Source organism: Lepidochelys kempii, chromosome 1 (genome assembly GCF_965140285.1).
Source record: "Lepidochelys kempii isolate rLepKem1 chromosome 1, rLepKem1.hap1, whole genome shotgun sequence".
NCBI classification, from domain to species: domain Eukaryota; kingdom Metazoa; phylum Chordata; order Testudines; family Cheloniidae; genus Lepidochelys; species Lepidochelys kempii.
This window is the reverse complement of record NC_136380.1, coordinates 281,775,734-281,789,885: the sequence shown is the minus strand read 5'-3', so window position 1 is coordinate 281,789,885 and position 14,152 is coordinate 281,775,734. Positions and strand designations below refer to the sequence as shown.

At 37.6% G+C, this 14,152-nt stretch overlaps 1 protein-coding gene across 9 annotated transcripts in view; it reads left to right on the top strand.

The window, feature by feature from the left end:
• The window catches only part of NAV3 (neuron navigator 3), an 846,806-nt gene that overhangs the window by 566,443 nt on the left and 266,211 nt on the right, over positions 1-14,152 (top strand). For all 9 annotated transcript variants that reach the window (XM_078851117.1, XM_078851118.1, XM_078851116.1 and 6 more), the window contains 2 exons: positions 4,269-4,341; positions 10,998-11,181. In XM_078851117.1, the coding sequence (XP_078707243.1) occupies positions 4,269-4,341; positions 10,998-11,181 (257 nt within the window). The remainder of the gene's footprint in view (positions 1-4,268; positions 4,342-10,997; positions 11,182-14,152) is intronic.

Here is a 14,152-nt window from a genome sequence, read left to right as displayed (position 1 = left end):
CTAAGGCAGGCTCCCTGCCTGCTGTGGCCACAAGCCATTTCTGGAAATGGCTGGCACATCCCTGCAGCCCCTGGCTGAGGGGCCCAGGAGGTCTCTGTGGACTGCCTTCACTCTGAGAACCGCGGCAAATGGGAGCTATGGGGGCAGTACCTGTGGGCAGAGGCAATGTGCAGAGCTGTTTGGCCCCTCAGCCCCTCCACCCAGGGGCCACAGGGACGTCTTGTCGGCCACTTCCGGGAGTGATGCGGAGCCAGGGCAGGCAGGGACCCTGCCTTAGCGCCACTGTGCTGCTGACTGGGAGCCACTTGAGCTAAGTGTCGCCAGGCCAGAGCCCTCACCCCCTCCTGCACCCCAACCCCCTGCCCCAGCCCAGAGCCGCCCCCTGCACCCAAACTCCCCCCAGAACCTGCACCCCTCACTCCCTCCTGCACCGCAACCTACTGCCCCAATCTGAGCCCCCTTCAGCACCCAAACTCCCTCCCAGAGCTTGAACCCCTTCCTGCATCCCAACCACCTGCCCCAGGCTGAACTCGGAGCTCCTTCCCACATTCCGAACCCCTTGGCCCCAGCCCAGAGCCCGCACCCTCTCCCACACCCCAGCTCCCTGCCCTAGCCAGGTGAAAGTGAGTGAGGGTGGGAGAGAGTGAGGGATGGAAAAAACGGGGGAGGGGGGTGGAGTGAGTGGGGCAGGGCCTCAGAGAATGGGTGGGGCAGGACGGGGCCTCGGGGCGGGGTAGGGGTGGGGAAAAGGGTGTTTGGGTTTGTGTGATTAGACAGTTGGGAACCCTAGGTTCTGTTCAGCTAGACTGCTCGATAACTTTAATTATATTTGTTCTGCTAATGAGGAACATCATCCTTCTTAACAGTTAGGGTTAAAGTATTTTCTGAAAAGGAAACGGGGCACAAAAAGTTTGTAGATCAGGTGTCTGTGGTGTTTGTGTCAGATCTACATGACATGTATCCTGTTTGTCACAATGCACTCCTTGAGGCATAAGCAGATAGAGTGCTACTTTCCACTCTTGGTGTGAAGTAAAGCTGTGTCCCAGCCTATTTTAACCATGTCACCCGCTACTTAAATAAACATGGTGTTCAGAGATCCATACCACTCTTGATTGAAACAGCATTGAGGAGTGGAAGTTGGTTGAGGTCTCTTAGAACTTTTGTAATTGCAAAATTATTCTCATCTGTTTGTACATTTGAATAAAAAGTGTTTGAGGCTGTTGGGGTGTCAGTTCAAAGAATAATTGTGGTTAGCCAAGGCAAGAAGAAGGCAATTAAAGTAATGTTTATGGATATACTGAAAGGTTAAAAATGGAATGATTTAAAACAAACTTTTCTAGATTGGAAGAGAAAGGAAGTGAGGACTCCAAGAATGTATTAACCTGTGGCTTATTCAATCTTCTAACCATTCTCTAAACTTGTATTAAAATGCAATTACTGTCAGAAAACTGACTGTAAAAATTACATTTAAGGGCTTCTGATTTATTCTTCATCAATGACTCCCCCGTATCAAACTTGATCAATTTGCAAGTCAAAACAATAATTGACTATAAGACTTACTCTGAAATGACAGCCTATTGTCTGAAAGCCAGGCTGTGTTCTTATTGCTTCGTATGCTATCACCTACACTAATGGTTCTGGAATTGTAGTTTACAGTTCTGTTGAGGACTCAGAAATGGAATTTACATTTTACTTCTTTAGCTGTACAGTAAGTTTAACAGATGTGGCATGCAAGACACAGGCTGTAAGGAGTAGACATATGAAGTAATTAGGTGATATTTTTATAGTTTCTTTTTTGACCATAATCACACTTTTAAAAACTACCATTAGGGCTATTATATTTATGAAATACGCTTAGTCTCCCAACTATATATACACACCACATAAAAATAACTAAGACACATTAAGTAACAGAGGCTGCAAATGTTCCCAATAAATTAGTTCAGATTTTTATAGCCACAGTCTCCTGATTCCACTATAAAGGGCATACGATTGCTATGAAATATGTCTCGGTAACATCATAAAGTGTGTCAAGAAACCTTGATTTAATTTTTTGTAGGTAGGTGTTGCTGAATGTTCAATCTCAGTCTTTTTTTTTTTTTTCCAATTTAATCTCCAGGATTTTCTATTTGGGTAAAATTTGCCTTCTTTCAAGTAGTTCAGTGTTTGCGCTGAAAGTTGAAAGACGAACTCAACTTTTTTATCATTCATCTCTAGGCAGATCTTGATTTGTGTTAAATTCCCTGATAAAGCAGAATTTCCCATCAAGCTATTTTTGCATAAGGAATGGAAATTATATTGTTTAAGGGTCTCTTCCTGCACAAAAGTTATGCCCAGGGTAAAAATACTCACGTTCAATTGTTTTCAGGATTGGGCCCTAAATTACCCAGTTTGTTTTTGCTTTCTATGATGCCAAATGATCCCAAGTAAATTCCATTAACATCTTAGAAAATGGCAGAAATAATGGCCATATTCTGATTTTACAGTGGTGTAAACATAGAGTAATTCCATTGACTTCATTGTAGTTACACCAGATCTAGTGTAAATATATTTATTTTAAAAAGTGTTAGCTAGCATATTATTTGTATTTATTTGCAGAAAAAAGGGGACGAGGAAAGAGATTATTCATCACTCCCTATATACCCTAGTAGCTCCTGAAAACTGTTTGATCAATCCGTAAGGAACTTACGTTATCAATCTTTGTTTTCTGCAGCCTTAGCTTAGTGTAATTTGTTTTGCGTGAAGCATTTTTCGCACATGCTCTCACCTTTAAAAACGTTGCCCATGTGTTAAAAGAGACTCTGTGTGTAGGTTTTAGAGAATATTTCTTCAATGTGCACGTCTTGAAAGCAAACAGAAAGTTTCTGTTCATTTTATAAAATATTATTTTCAAATGGTAGAAGGAGAGCTGCAGTCATAGGAGATATGCAGAATAATTGAAGGGCTTCCTCCTTATTTATTTGCACTGCTATTCAGGTGAAAAGTGTTGTTCCAGCCTGGGAAAAAAAGATAACCTCCAGGCTAAGCACCTTTTAATCAGCTAATAATTTACCCCCCGTATGCTTTGTGGATAGAAAAGTGCCAATAAATCTTATTGTAAAATGTATGAATGTGCAAATGATGCCTGTTCAAAGAAAACAAAATTAATTGCATTTACCAGTTTACCTACAGGTTTGTATATTAAGACGAGGGTGAATCATTTTTTAATATGCTTTACAATTAGATGATGTGAACAATAGATATTTTAAATAGGTTAAACCTTTTCTTTTATCTATGCAGTCTTCATCAGCTTTTTTAGTTGAAAACTTAAAGTAAAGCCAATCTGCAGAAGACACTGGCAACATGTCATTTTGCCCATTTTTGATAGAAATTTAACTAGACACATCAAATCTTTGCGTGCCAAGTTATTAACTTAAAATGTGTTGTTTAATGTTTCAAGATTTATGAAATATAAAACAAACAAACAAACAAACAAAATACAGGACCACAACAACCAAGGATGGTGACTCACAGAAACACTGTTTGGAACTTTCCATTTTCCTAACCTATTAAGAAAAAGTCATTACATTTATTCTGGGATTACTCATTTTACAGGCAGAATTGTCATCATTATATTGCTCTTGCTCTATGCTTCTTTTCCTGTCATCTACAGCTGTGCTTGGTATCTGTGCAATGTGCTGGACCAACCATGGCAGTCACCATCCTGATGACCTTTACTGAGGAAGTATATTTTAGAGAAACTTTAACATAAAATATACTAATAGATGAGTTTTTAAAAAAATACTAAGAAAAACCAAACGAGGACTCATTGCTGTGACATCATCATTTTCTCAAAATTACACTTCATCCCAGACAAATACCTTCTTTGGCACACTTGTTGAATGTTTTTGCTCACATTCTTTCATTAAGGCAGTCTCCCACATCTCCAGACACACGTGTAGTGTTTAATCCTCTATGGATGCTTTCATTGCTGCTTATTTGTAGTGTACAAAATCCAGTTTTATGTTAAGTAGGTGGGTTGCTGATCTGTCAGCATGCCATTCTGGATCGGGCCTTTATGAATTGTTTTTAAGCACCAAAGTGGACAATGAAAGCTTTATAGCAATGCTCCAATTAGCGGTAATCATTCTTGTTAAACTCTGGAAAAGAGCTGTAGTATGTGATGAATGTAAAGTATTCATTCCCTTTTTCTCCCCTCTCTGCATTCTCACTCTAGTACATTTTGTAAAATAGCCTTAAATTGCTTGTTATTTCTGTTCATATTGCAGATTGAGAATGTTGATGTCTGCCTTAGCTTTCTGGCAGCCAGAGGAGTAAATGTTCAAGGTCTTTCTGCTGAAGGTAAGAAAAATACATCATCAACACAGATAATGGAATTCCTTTCTGAAAACTAATTTTCTTAATACAGATTACTTGCAACTAAACACCATTCTGAAGCTGCATTGAATTGCATTGAAATACACACACACACATATACATATAGAGACAGGGGGAGAGACAGACATGGTTTAAACTTCCTTTCCGGTTTAATTAAAAATTAAATCAGAAAATTCAATATGTATATGAAAATTGGGGCAATAATTTAAATGAGTAATTTACTTTTCTGTATTTTGGTTCCTTTTCCTTTCCCCCCAATGATTTATAGCTACAGGGATTTCCAGATGTACATTTTTATATATTCATACATAAAGTATATTGGATTGGATCCTACAAATATGCAAGCAAGTGCCTTTGCCCATGTAATTAGTCCCAGTGAAGATGACTCACTTGAGTAAAGATATTCATATGAACAAACATTTTTAAGAGCAGGCCCAAATCTAGTAAATATTTGTGTGTGTGGTATGTATAAAATGGAACAGTGATTGGACCATTAAGAAGAGATGCTAATTCTATACATATTAATATCTAGTAGTAGCCATTTTTATTGTATTATAACCCTCAATGTACAGTCTGATGTACTACTATTTATGTATGTTTATCTTTAACATGTTAGGTTAAGCCTAGTCGTCCAACTTTTAGCTTCATTAATGTGCTATGCTTGCATTCTAAATACAAATGATACTAAAACAAGTGGATTTTTATCACTGCCTTTATGCAGTATTATGGAATTAGTATGATGAATAAAGGTTTAACCGTGAAAGGGGTTGAGCACTCTTGCAAGGTGCTGAGTACCCTGAATGCCCTTTGACTTCAGTGAACGGTGAGGGTGATCCGTACTTTGCAAGATTTGCTAATTGTTCAGTTTTGCTTTAGCACAATTTACTGAAAGGTAGAAGGCTGAGTACTCCTTTATCAGAGCTGGCAAATGCAATAGTGTTTCTTTCTAAAAGGTAGCCAGCAAGAAATCTTTGAATGAGATCTTTTGTTCCATATTAAAATTAACCGAGACTTCTTATTTCTCACTATCGCCATCTCAATAGGATCTTAGTAGAACAGTAACATTGCTATGTAAGTGTGCACAAAAGTACAGCATATGGTGTCTTTGTCACATTATTACTCAGTTGTCTGATTAGGGGAAGTTACTGCCTTAATTCAGAGTATTACCTATTTTGTGAAGATATCATCTATTCTCTATTATATCTTTCCATCTGCTAACGAGAATACTTAGCATTTATATAATGCCTTTCATCTGAGGCTCTCAAAGTACTTTACAAATTGAATTTATTGTGAAGTATAATTTGGATAGGAAATCCATGGTGTTTTACACTATCAAATGAGAGAAAAAACAATCATTTATTTAAAGGCTAGTATATCATATCTACACCATGCTGTAGCATGTTTTAGATGAAAACCCCTTCTTAATTCTACTCTTTGTTTAATAACAATGATCAATACACACTGAAATTCACTCCTGCATCTATACCTTCTGCTTTGTTTGGATAACACACTGTCGGTACTTATAGCCTATTATAAGTACAATGTTAAAAACAGAAATATTTTTTAAAGACTTTATCAGTCTTTGAAACCTAATTCTTCTTAAAATGGTGAGTACACATCTCAGTCTTCTTTTTTTTTGAAATTCGTATTTTAATGCAATTATGTCTGTTTTTTAAATATTACAAAAATACATTTTATTGATGAAATAGTCTCACTGTTTGCAGCAGACAGATGGCTTACCTAGCTATTTTAAAGAAAGAAGGGTTTGATCCAGTATTTCCAAGACTGTTATTTAAGCCAGTGGGACTTTTCAGTGCTCAAGTAGCGCAGGAGCAGGGTGTCAGTATACAGAGGTTCTGGGTGAAATTCTGGCCCCATTAAGTCAATGGCAAAACTCCCACTGACGTCAGTGACAACAGGATTTCACTCTCTATTAGAGTAGGAAACACATTACAAATATTGCATTATCATCTAGAGTTCTATAACCACTGCATTTTGATTATTTATTTGGCTATCCTATATAGGACATTCCCTGTGGCTGTCATAAGCCAATAATTTATATCCTATATTATAAAACTGTGATGCTGAATTAAATGCTCTAATGAGAGACAGTCCACTGGGATCACTGAAGGATTCATTTAAAGAAAAATTATGCTAACTGAATCTAGCAATACTTGAAAGGCAAAGTCATGGATATACCCTTCTCTTTGATTACATAGTGCACTGGCATTTTTGTCCTGCTTAAGTCAGTATACAGCAAAATGGAGAAGCTCTAAAATGACATATACTGTATTGTCATTATGTCTTCATTTCTGTAGATTTTTGGTAACATTGTCCCTCTTTCTTTATTTTCAGTGCTGTTGTGTCCTTATTAGTTTTTGGTGTTTCACTATAAAATATTTATTTTGTATTAGAAAACATCTAAATTCTCTCCTAGCAATTTTGTGTTCTGTTGAAACCATAAATAATAATGATGATTAAAAAAATAAGGCACAAAGTTCCTTCCAAAGAAAGCTGATGACACGAACTTTGGGTATAAAAGTAAGGTTACAAATCCTTGGGCAATATTGTGCTCGCAGTCACACTAGTGTAAAGTTGGAGTGAATCCTTTGAGACTATTGAGTTCAGTGAATTTACTCCAGATTTACCAGAGCAGAAGGTTGACTCCCTTAAGTTTATTTCTTCAGCACGAACTAAATGTAGTCCCACCATTCCTCTTTAGGAGAGGTAATTAAGGAAAAGAGAAATGTAATTCATCCATTTTTCCTTAATAAATGCAACTTGAACTTTTAAGAGACTCTTCCACTCGTTTGTCAGAATATTTATGTTTAAAGCTGGTTATCTGGATTTTATAAACTAGTAAGTCTGTTTCTTGTAATAGGCTTTGGTGAATGGTGGGTTATTCATCAGCGCATGCTGCAAACAGTCACAGGAGCAGTAAAACCTAATATCTAAGAAAGGGTTTCACAGCCAGCTGCCACCTGATCTGACACTTGAAAAAGGAGTTACTGAACAGAACTAATTTTCAAAACTGTATTGTACAATCACCACTGGAGAACCCAAAGGATAATAAAGAATAAAACAGTAGCAGCAAAAGGTAATTTTTTTTTCAAGTGTGAATATATACGTTATCTAAAAAATGCTTTTGGGTCCTTCAGTGGTCGGAGAATCTTCGCAACTTCTTAGCAACTTCTGAAAGTATGGTAATAAAAATAATTGTTTTCTCTCTCTGAGTTTTTTCCAGAACCCGTGCATTATAAAGTACGCAGCTAGCCACACATATTTTTGGGCACCCTGTTTTTAGCCGTTCATTATTTTTTAACTTTCACTTTCTATTGGGAAAAAAATTAACTATGATGCTGCCAGCAATTTGACTTATAAAGTTATTTAATCTGATTATCTAAGGGGGAGACAAGATGATCACATCATTATTCAGTATTGCATCAGGTGTAATCTGAAAATAAGTTGGCAACTGTCAGGGAGAATTTATTAGGAGGGGAGGACTGGGGACTATGATTAATCATTTTCTGTTAAAGGAAATGGTTTTGCAAAAAAATATTTCTGGAAATGATAAGAAATAATTAGTCATATTACTCATGGCCTAGTAGCTCATTTTGACATACAGATTCTTCCTTTCTACAGAAACTTGTGAAAAGCTGTTGGTCTCATCAAACTGATAAAAGATAAAGTTCAAAACTGATCATATCCTGCTTTAGAAGTAAATGTAAATATGGTTTAAGATGGAAGTGGTAGATGAGTGGGTGTGTTTAGCTTAAAAACAGATAGAGTTTGATCTTTCAAAGAGAAGATTCTTCTTTTATTAATCATTTCAAGTCACAAAAATTAGTCTGTTGCTATAAAATGACCAATAAACAAACCAATATCAAGCACAGAAAATAATTTTAAATAAGAATTATGCTTTAAATGTCATCAGTGAGGTTGTCTTTTGGAAGAATGTTCTTAAAAAACGTTGTTTCACTCTTGTTTTCTTAATGGCGCACACTTACCTGAACAATGAGCCCAGTCTGACTTCAAAAGTCATGGCTTCCTAAAAGAACATAACATGTAGGAAGTGTTCTTCTGTACAGCTCTGGTGGTTCCATGGGAAGTTGAAGATCTTATCGCAATTTTCATAGTGTTCTGTTCAAATTTTCCTCTCATTAAAATAGGTTCTAATGTACATGGCGGTGTTTGCTATTGTTTAATGGAACAAATGTAAGTTGGCTGCTATGTTTTGCCAACACATTCATGTATGTGCTAGTAGCTGAATTATTCCTTCTTAAAGAGAAAAAAAATAGTTTGCTAAGGATATGACTGTGAAAATGCTTATATAAATTCTGTTCTAAAAATTCATTAAAAAGTGCTATAAAGCTCCTGCACTTTAATACATCTATATTTGCAGGAATAATAGAAATCTAGCCTGAGATACTCTTTTGCAAGATAAGGTATTGAACAATTTAGATTAGGCATTGTTAAAATTTGTAGGTTTGATGAAAACCTTTCATAAGAAGTGAAGCACCAAAGTAAATTGACTGTGAGGTTTTGAGCAGACCCACGTGCTCCAGATAATTTCTTTAAATAATGCTTTTTTCCCCTGAGGCTACTTTCTTGACACTGGGATCATTTATAAGATGGGAATAACATTGTTTACTCAGTACTTAATCTCAGTCAAGAAACAACAAAAGTAGAGAGTGAGGAATGTGAGACAGGAGGAAGCTACCGGGGATCATCTTAGTTATGTTGGTGGCAGTGTAGACAGAGGAATATTTGAACCGTTAAAAAAAAAGAAATGGTTCTTCAGTCTTTCTCATTCAATATTAGAATGTGAAATGAAAAGCTAAAAATAATATAAAAGAAACATTAGAAAAGCTTCTGAGAAATCCTAAGCACCAGGTTCTGCTATGAAAAAGCTGGCTCATATATGGTAATCTGCAGTTCCAAGTCTTCTGTTTTTAATTTGTGGGAGGATTCTCTAAAGCTATTTGATAGAGGTCGGTATATAGAAATCTGCAGGTAATCTGCCTTCATGCTGTGTGCAGTAGGATTGGCATACCACTCCAACACATGTATGATCACCTGGAATTTTACTGGAGCACAAACAGAGAGAGGAACTAGAATCTCCAAAACGTCCTTGCAAGACGATTTAGTTTCTCAGTACTGTCGGTTCCTGCTTATCTGCTCTTGACTTTGCTCCACTTTCTACTTCCTTTGTGCTGGCAGTGCCAGTCTGGAATGTCCGCTCATCTGCTTCTCCCACAGCCTTCTTCACCTGTTCTCTGTGCTGATTCCTAGGCAGGGACAGTGTCTCTGAAGTGACCTAGAAGGCCACTAACTTTCCTCCATCAGATCTTTCCACAATACATTATACATCCACAGTGCATACTAGAATTTGGTCAACTAACAATGGGAAGATGGGGTGGGGGACAACCAAATAGAGCGGATGTGTATTTATATAACCCCCCTCAAAATATATATAGATGTAAAAGGTGTGTATATGTATTGCTAGGTTCTCTGTCACCCACCATTTGAATATTCCTTCTCCTTTTAGATGGTAGGTTCTTCAGAGTTGAGACAATGTCTTCCTGTATGTGGACAATCTGTAGCACATAACCAAAATATAAATAATAATAAAGCACATACAATATACTGTATTTCCTGGTAGAAATGAAAAAAAAAAGGCCAGACATTAGGAGCAATTACAGTAGAGGTGTAAAATTAAATTCTGAATTTGAAGGAAAGAGGATTGCAACCACCTTTGTGGGAGGATTATTAATTGCAGTTTTGATGCAGTATGTCTTGGGGTTGGGGAACTGTTTTGTCCAATTCACATTCTCTAGAGGTATGGACAATGGCTGGAAAATGGAGATATGGGGCTAAATCCTCTCAAACGCTTGATCTCTCCAGTCGGACAGCATAGCCAGCTCAGATACAGTCATTCCTGCAGACTTTGCACAGAGGGTCTATCAGAGTGCTGTGCCTGTGATGACCCCAAATTGATTAGTAACTGGCTAGTTTTCAAATATCTCTCAACTACTTTGGCCTTTATTCTGTGAGATTTTTTTCTTTAAAGATATTTTAACTACCTTTTAATCAAACCTGTTTGCATATAACCACAAGTAGAATTGTTTTATTTTAAACGTTGGATTGGGAGAATTTTGATTAAGAAATATAAATAACTTCTTTAGCAACTGTACTCCTGTCCCCTATACCTCTCACAAGTCTTTGTACTGATTTTAGGCAGAGGGAATATATTGATTTCACGTTCATTGCAGATCACTTGAGCTCTTGAGGGCTGTATTGCATTAGGAATTCTACCTGTGTTTGTGTTCATATCGGTTCATGTCTAATCATGGCAGCATTATAAAGACAGATGGGTAGTACAGTGTTAAGAACAATCTGCTACCATGCCTGCAGTTCTCCAGTAATGGAGATGCTGCATAAGAAGTAATGACTGATAATTAAGCAGTAACTGCAATAACAATGCAATTAAGCAATAGTGATATGATGCTTGAATACACATACACGTATATCTATAGGTGTATATAGACACACACAAATATACACACCTACACATACAAAAGTGAGAGTCTAACCCTGGTGTTTTCACTTCTTTTTTATAGAAATAAGGAATGGAAATTTGAAAGCCATTTTAGGACTGTTTTTCAGTTTGTCTCGATACAAACAGCAGCAGTACCATCAGCAACAATACTACCAATCTTTGGCAGAGTTACAACAGCACGTCTCTCATTCTTCCCCTCCCGCTGAAATCAGCCAATCCAAAACACAGCAAGATATGCAGTCCAGGTAGGTCTAAGTATTCTTCTCCGCTAACAGGGCCTTTTTATTTGTTTGTTTACAAAAAGGCCTCGAGCTCTCTCTGTTTGGACAGAAATTTGTAGAGGGTCAAGACCAGAAAAAGCTGGTCACTAACTATTTAAAAACCTTTAGCATTTTACGTAGCCATTACTTTGCTATGCATAAGGGCACCATAGATATTTTATGTGCCGAGGTGGTATAGTAGTTGTGTTCCTTTGGAGCAGAGTTGGATGAACAGTGAATATTTATCACCATATTTGGTTGAATTTTTTCATGTTTTTTTACTGTGTTCGTGCACTTTTGTGTTTGCTGTGCAAATGTTCTGGAAGATGACTTTACTGGCCTGGATGTTATAGGGAACAGCACATTATACATGAATATTAGAAAATAGAAAAGCAAATTATGAATTTGTTCACAGGAGTATCTCACTTAATTCTTAGAGCTAAACTCATCCACTTGGGGAAAAGAAACAATACTGAGTCATATGTGTGCCGAATCAAAACCAGCTAACACACCTCATATGTAGTATATTGACCATTTGCAATGAATTTCACATGCCTACTCTCCACAGCGAGAGTCATTTGCCTAACTATGCAGTGAATAATTTCAAATAATGAATAAACGAGAAAAATATTAAGCTATTGGAAAACCATTCACAATAAACAAACAATCTCCCCTATGCTATATTTTCTGTGAATTATTTACGCAGTCTACGTGAGTAGTTTAAAAGAAAAAATAGTGTAAAGGGTCAGCTGGCTTTTCTCAGTGTTTTGTCTTAAGGGTTTGGTTTAAGTGTTAGGTATCGAAAGCCATTGAATTCACAGTGATGGAGGTTTTAGCTGTTGCATTCCATTGGTTTCACAGTGTAGCTGAAAAACATCTTATGAAAGGGTTGTTATATATTGACCGTGACATGGGAACTATTTTTTAAACACAAATATCTCCTTCATTTGAAAACACATTAACATTGTTGACTTTACTGGAAAAAGCAAAAGATAGTACAGACAACACATATATAAACTCATTTGAACAGCAGCCTTTAGACCAGAGCGTCAATCTTGTAAATGTTCAGTTTTGTTTTGTTTCATCCATTTGTTTGTTTGTTTAAATGACAGCTGCTTACTATATGAACAGCCGCGTGTGGAAAAATGTGATATGTCTCACTCAATACTAGATTGTAGAAGTATTAGAATGCACTAAAAATGTTTTGGTACTTGTATTCATTCACATGTACAAATTCTTAAACTGTTTTGTTCCCCCTACATTAATGTTTAGGACAAATATGTTTCCTCCTCTGCTGAGAAATTGTCTACCAGATTTCAGTTCAGTGGAAATTTTTGCCTTGAAGTTATGAATGCAGTAAAAAGTTTGCAGTGGAAGTGCTGGTTGGGGCATTTTAACTGTCTTATCTCATTTGAAAGGCTAAGAAAATTCAGAAATAGTAGTGTTTAGATTTGCCTTGCATATCAATTTCAAAAGCACTGATCTTTTTTGCTTTCCACTGAAAATTAAACTATATGCAGATTTTTTTCTTATAGAGCTCTAATTTAAACACTGATCCTGCAAGATGCTCAACTCCCATGGAAATCACCTGATAGTTGAGGGTGTGAAACACCTCACAGGAGGCAGTCAATATCTTGTAATATTGGGCCCTGTGTACCTTTGCTTTTCACAAAATAAAGACTTTCCTTTTTTCAGTTTTGCCTTTCCTCTTGTGCTGGAAGTGACTTTGAATGAGGCTCCCCATGTACTCGGTGTTCAGCACTCTGACAAATAGTAAATAAGCCTTTGCTGCTGATACATTTTACACCTAGTATAATAAAAGAAGTGGAAAGTTTATTATAAAGCAAGTTGTTAGGGATAGGCAGCAGTACGTCCATATTCCTTCCTCTGCTTCACCACCACTTTACATGCAGCCTGTACATATGTGTAACAGGGTCCATGACCTGCCTCTCTTCCTGGGGCCCGCTTGCTGCCCCCAGTAAGTCTCAGAGAGGCTTCAGGGTTGTGCAACACCCATGTCTTTATTTACCTATAGTTATCCCACCACCAGTGTTTATCTATTTACAAGCTTTACAGGATTATTCAACCTCTTTTACAGGCAGAGTCAGCCATCAGCAAGGAGGCCTCCAGTTCCCTCCCTGACTTCTCCCTGGCTGCCCCCCAGCCTTCTGGCTCCCTCCCAGCCTTTATAGCCCTTGGCTTGTCAGGCTAGCAGTTGTTGCCAATCCTCAGGCCAGCATCAGGCCTTTTCCATCAGCCTCAATCTGTTTCCCCTGATTGGAGCTGACTGAGCAGTGGCTAATTAGGTGCTTTTGCACCAGCACCCTGCTACAATATGTGATTGTCAGAGAGACTTTGAAGGGAAAATCAAAATTTTATAACGGATTTAGAAGAGAGTTATTACAGTGTTATTACAGTCTGTTATCCAGTCCTTTGCTCTCTATCAGCAGGCACAGGGTTAATTTTAGACGGGGTGCCTTTCATTAGTAGTCATCCAAGATTTCAAAGTTTTTTGAACCAGCCGTCTACCTACACTTCTTTTCTCCATTGCTACAACTTGAACTGCCTAGTGGTATCTTTTGGAGTACTAGCATGATGCTAGTCTTCCTAGCCAAAGTAGTGGATCAAAAGATGGACACAATAAGCACAAAGATCCTCCCCTTGGTTCTGTTGACTATGTATGCCTCCTTATGTTGAGAGCTGTGATTGTGATATATTCAGAGCCCTGATGTCTCATGCCCTCTTGGAGGATAAGAGGTACAAGAGTTGAAGCAAGTTTAGCTAGAAGTCCTGTCCAGGTGAGGGGTCACTACTTCACTTAGGGTATGTCTATGCTGCAATTAAAAACCCATGGCTGGTCCATGCCTACTAACTCAGGCTTGCAGGATTTGGGGTAAAGAATTGTTTAATTGCAGTGTAGATGTCCGGGCTTCCTTTACTAAATCTGTGTGCGGTT